General features: G+C 60.0%; 1 protein-coding gene across 2 annotated transcripts in view; it reads left to right on the top strand.

Moving 5' to 3' along the window:
- The window catches only part of ANXA6 (annexin A6), a 14,292-nt gene extending 9,368 nt beyond the window's left edge, over positions 1 to 4,924 (top strand). The window contains exons 18-25 of one of the 2 annotated variants that reach the window (XM_009322635.1): positions 465 to 544; positions 748 to 801; positions 2,110 to 2,127; positions 2,972 to 3,068; positions 3,346 to 3,441; positions 3,737 to 3,795; positions 4,112 to 4,234; positions 4,562 to 4,924. In XM_009322635.1, the coding sequence (XP_009320910.1) occupies positions 465 to 544; positions 748 to 801; positions 2,110 to 2,127; positions 2,972 to 3,068; positions 3,346 to 3,441; positions 3,737 to 3,795; positions 4,112 to 4,234; positions 4,562 to 4,621 (587 nt within the window). In that variant the 3' untranslated portion in view covers positions 4,622 to 4,924. The remainder of the gene's footprint in view (positions 1 to 464; positions 545 to 747; positions 802 to 2,109; positions 2,128 to 2,971; positions 3,069 to 3,345; positions 3,442 to 3,736; positions 3,796 to 4,111; positions 4,235 to 4,561) is intronic. The other variant, XM_009322634.1, reaches the window with a different exon arrangement.

Here is a 4,924-nt window from a genome sequence, read left to right on the forward strand (position 1 = left end):
CATCCATGCCCCCTTCTCCCTAGGGAACGAGGGCTGCAAGCTCCAGGTTAAATCCCCAGCCTCTTCTCCCCCAGAGAGCCCATGGTTTTAAACAGATGGATCTGTGGCTGGTCACCCCCAGCAGAGCGGAGGTCCTGGCCTCTCTCCATGTCACGGTGACTTGCCCCAGCTCTGCCACCAATGTCTCCTCCCCTGAGAGCTCTTTCACAATGATCCCTTTCCCTCGGGAGCATCTGGAGCAAGAGGCTGTGCCCGTGCCCAGGGCATTAGAGCTGTTGGGGTGATCCCCTCTTCCCCGGGCCTGAAAATAGCAGATGGAGGCATCTGCCTCAGCCATGCAAAGGCCGGAGGATAGCCACCACCATCCGCAGGCCCCATGGGGATCATGGGCACAACAGGCACTGGTGGGTGGGAAGCAGAGCTGCAGGCAGGGTGCAGGGCTCAGCTGTCCCCCTTCTCCACAGCCTACCACAAGCGCCTGGAAGACGACCTGAGCTCCGACACATCGGGGCATCTGAAGAGGATTCTTGTCTCCCTGGCTCTGGTGAGGGTGGCTCTCTTGCTGGGGATTGTCCCCTCCCTGCCGCGGGCAGTGGTGGGGGTATGTGAGGATGGTGGCTATGGAGAAAACAGAGCATCACCGCCTGGCTGGGCAGTGCTGCTGGACCCTGTCTGCCACCCCCTCACTTGGGGCTCTCCTGGGAGATGTCCTCTCCCCAGCTCCATGATTTTTGTATTGAACCACAGGGTAACCGTGACGAAGGACCAGAGAACCTCACACAGGCGCATGAAGATGCCAAGGTAAGAACCGTACTGGCAGTGCTGTTACAGGCTCTGCATAAAAAAAATGAGGATATTTCATCCCCTGGTCTGGAAATGGCATCCTCAGGGAAGCAAATGCTGCTGGGGCAGGGTCTCTGTAAGCTGCAGGAGGAGATGCCAGGTGAAGTGACACCCTTGGAGGTAAAGCTCCCAGGCCTGATTTCTGATGCCCTGGGCTCTGCTGCTCCATGCACAGAGAAGCTGCAAACCATGAGAGCAGCTCCGAGGCCCAGCTCTGGGGAGCTCCCAACCGGGGGCTGCAGCATTTCTTGTGCAGAGCTGCAGCTTTGGGGTCCAGAAACACGCTGATGCTGAAATCCAGCACTTGAGCTTCAAAGGCAGCTTTGGGCTGGTTTGCAGGAGCCACCCGCTTCTTTGTGTTGTGCATGAGGCAGCCCTGAAGCCTAAGCTGCTTTTCACCCTGCCAGCGCGCCGGGGTGCCAGCCTCAGCCCCCAAACCATTGCCTCATCTTTACTGGGCTGTGGTGAGCCAGGACTGGAGGGGGAAGGCTGAGCAGCCAGAAACGGTGCAGGGGGGTGCTGGGGCCCCATTGCCTGGCTCAGCTCCCGGTCCCAGGAGAACTGTGACCCTCGGACTGTGCACTTTGGCCGCCTGCTGCTTCGGGCCAAGTGTTTTCTGAAAGGGGCCGGGAAGCTTGGTGCAGGTCCAAACCCGAGCTGTCGCTTGGCTGTCCTGCCCCAGCACCACTTGCTCCAGTGCATGCCGGCAGCACACAGACGCGCAGCTCTCCCAGCAGGGCCGCTGCCGGCAGAGGGAGCGGATGCTGCGCTGCCTGCACCCCGCCGCATGCACTGGCACCTGCTGCAGAGAAAGAGAGAGCCAGGGATGACAAACACAGGGACGAGCCAGCCGGGCGGCAGCTGGCCTGGCGCGCCACGCTGTATTTTGTCAGCAAAGCTGCCCTTCCCCTCCTCCCACTGCCTGCGCCTGGCAGAGGCGGGCAGGCTGGTGTGAGCCAGCCTGGGGCCAGGCAAGGATGCTCTCCGAGGAGCAACAGGCTGGTACCCAAGCCCCAGGGGTGGGGGGCTCACTTTGCTTGGCCAAAGGCCACCCCTCCCATCCCGGCTAGCAGTGTAGGGGCCAAACTGGAGGAGGGCACAGGTCCTAAGATCAGGCCCACTCGCAGGGAAGCAGGGGAGCTGGAGATGGGTCATTTTGGGGGGATTTTGCTAGACTTCCCTCGCTTTGTCAGGGAAGGATAAAAGTTGAGCAGCACCTTCTGATGACCCTTGTTGTCTTCCTATCTCTCTCTTTCTCTCCACCAGGTTGTTGCTGAGACCCTGGTGAGTGCCTGCCCTTTCACTCCTCAGCCTTCTGCATGTTTGAGGGGATGCTGCGGTTCTTGGGTGCAGGGCTGGGGCTGGGAATAGCAGCCCCACATGCTGGGCTCCCCTGACCACACGGGCTGCGCTTGGTTGCTTGGGGCTCCAGGGTCCTTGTACCAGGATGGGTGGCAAGGGGACAGATGAGACCTGCATGAGGGCACTTCCCCGCAGCGCTGGGCAGGAGAGAGAGAAAGCCACCTTCCTGCCCTTGGGAGGGCTGGGGACCAATCCTGCCAGCTGCCTGCATGCAGGACCCGTGTTCCTGGCAGTGTGGGGCTCGGGGCTGGCTTCTCTGGCTCACCGAAAGTGGAAATTGGGGTAGGGGCGACTTTCTATTGCAATAGCCTAATGGGTACAATGAGTACAGCCTCCCTGCTGAGCCTCGCAGCACGGGTGGCAGCCATTTCACCCGTGGGCAGTACTGCTGTGGCCCAGGGTGGAGGGTGGCTCCTGTGCCTGGCAGCTCTGAATTCCCTGTTCAATATTGGTCACCCCCAAAACACACTCCCCAAAAGACAAGAAAAAGTCTTAATGATGAGCATTGCACAGCTTCTTTCACAAAAACTGGAAAACATCTTTTCTCAGAGGCACTGTGTGAGTGTGCAGATGTGCACCTTCACATCCATGCATAGAAAATGCCTTTTTTGGCCAAAAAAAGCTATTTTCCTGCTCACGAGAGGCTACCCTCTTTGCAAGAGGGTGTTCAGGACTGGCTGTCCCAGGAAGAGCTGTTTGACATCTTTGCCCCTCTCCGCTATGCTAGTCCCCCCGTCCCCCTCTTCACTCTCGGTTGCTCTCCCAGAAACTTGCTGACGTCTCCAGCAACGACTCCAGCGACTCCCTGGAGACCCGCTTCCTCAGCATCCTCTGCACCCGCAGCTACCCCCACCTCCGCAGAGGTAGGACCACGTTTCTCCGTCGCTGCTGGACCCCCAGCTGTGACACAAGTGCTTTGATTTGGGCTGGATGGGACTCCCGGGCAGCAGGAGGTTGGGGTGGCCCTGTCTCCCCAGTGGTGGGAGGAGATGGCATTTGGGATGGCTGGTTGAGGTCACCCAAGCGTGCTCTGGTCCCATCTGGTCCAGAAGTCTCCATGGTTGAGGTTCAGGTCTCCTGGGCACCCGGGGCTGGGATGGAGCGGCTCGGTGGTGACCCTCTCCTCTCCCCCATCCCCAGTGTTTCAGGAGTTCATCAAAATGACCAACCACGACGTGGAGCACGCCATCAGGAAGCGGATGTCGGGAGACGTGAGGGACGCCTTCTTGGCCATCGGTCAGTGCCTGGCGGGTGCTCCCTCGGGGCAGGGCTCCCCGGAGGTCAGGCAGCCCCTTCGCCTGCCTCTGCCAAGGCAACGTGAGGGCACAGTCCTGCTGCTTTTGGGCCATGGAGACTCCCAGCGTGGCGTGGGGTCGGGGTATTTATAGGGCATCCTATGGGGTCAATCCTGCACCCTTGTGCCAAGGAGGGTTTGCAGCTGACCCAATGGGTGGCACAGCTCCTTGCTGCGACGTGTCCCCTGGGTGCCGTGAGCCAGGAGCCCACTTTCTCTCCCCTCTGTGTGTTGCAGTCCGGAGCGTGAAGAACAAGCCGGCCTTCTTCGCTGACAAGCTCTACAAGTCCATGAAGGTGCAGACAGGCTGTCTGGGGCTGGGCTGTGGGAGGGGGCTATGGTGGGCGTCTGCCTTTGGGACTCTCTGATTTAATCCCACAGCAGCGATGGGGTTTGGCCCCCGGCCGTCCCCAACAGAGCAGGGCAAGGCTGAGCTCAAATACTGCATCAGCTTTCTGGGGTTAGCAGGGGACATGGCAGGCTTGTGTCTTGCCGTCGGCAAGCCCAGCACATGTCCAAGGGGAGATCCGCAGCTTGGACTGCGCTGGAGATGCTGAGAGGGTCCCTGAGCCCCAGTCCCTCCGGGATTATTTGTTAAGCTCCCCTTTGCAGGGTGCCGGCACGGATGAGAGGACCCTCACCCGGATCATGATTTCCCGGAGCGAGATCGACCTGTTGAACATCCGGGGCGAGTTCATAGACCTGTTTGACAAATCGCTGCACCGCATGATTGAGGTGAGGCGACACGGGTGTCCCTCTCCGGTTTGTCACCTTGTCTGGCTGAGCCCCGGCCGTGAGCCCTGCAGGGACTCAAGCTGTGAGCGGTGCCATGAGCAGCACAGGGGCTGAGCATCGCCTGGGGAGGGGGAACCTGCTCCAGCCAGCCCCAGTGTTGGTAGGTCTGGCTGTAGAGGGGATGTGCCGACATCTTCCACTGCTGCACAGATGCCTGCGGGGTGGCCAGGGCATGGAGCTATGCCTTCCCCGTGCCCAGCGCCTTGAACTGGGCTTCCCTGGGGCAGGCATCAGTAGGCGGTTCTGACATGGGTCTCCCTCTTGCAGAAGGACACCTCCGGCGACTACTGCAAGGCTCTGCTGGCCCTGTGCGGGGGAGAGGACTAGGCGGCCGCAGGAGCGCCTTCTTCGTGTCTGAGCCAGCACGCGCGCACCCACCGCCTTGATGTCACTGCAGCTTCGGGGGCTTCAGGGGACGCTCGGTTCCCTGCAGAGGATGACTCACTTTGCTCTGGAAAGCGGCACCACATTGCAAGCGAGGGAGTCTCGGGGAGGGGAGCAGAGGGGTAGGGGGATTATTGTCTGGCTTGGTGCAACGTAATTCATACCCAAACATGCCACTAACCCAGGAATTTACCCAGATGGAAAAGACAATTTTAAATCTCATAAATAAAACCTTACTGTTGCTGA

The sequence above is a fragment of the Pygoscelis adeliae genome, unplaced genomic scaffold (genome assembly GCF_000699105.1).
Source record: "Pygoscelis adeliae isolate BGI_AS28 unplaced genomic scaffold, ASM69910v1 Scaffold34, whole genome shotgun sequence".
NCBI lineage: Eukaryota > Metazoa > Chordata > Aves > Sphenisciformes > Spheniscidae > Pygoscelis > Pygoscelis adeliae.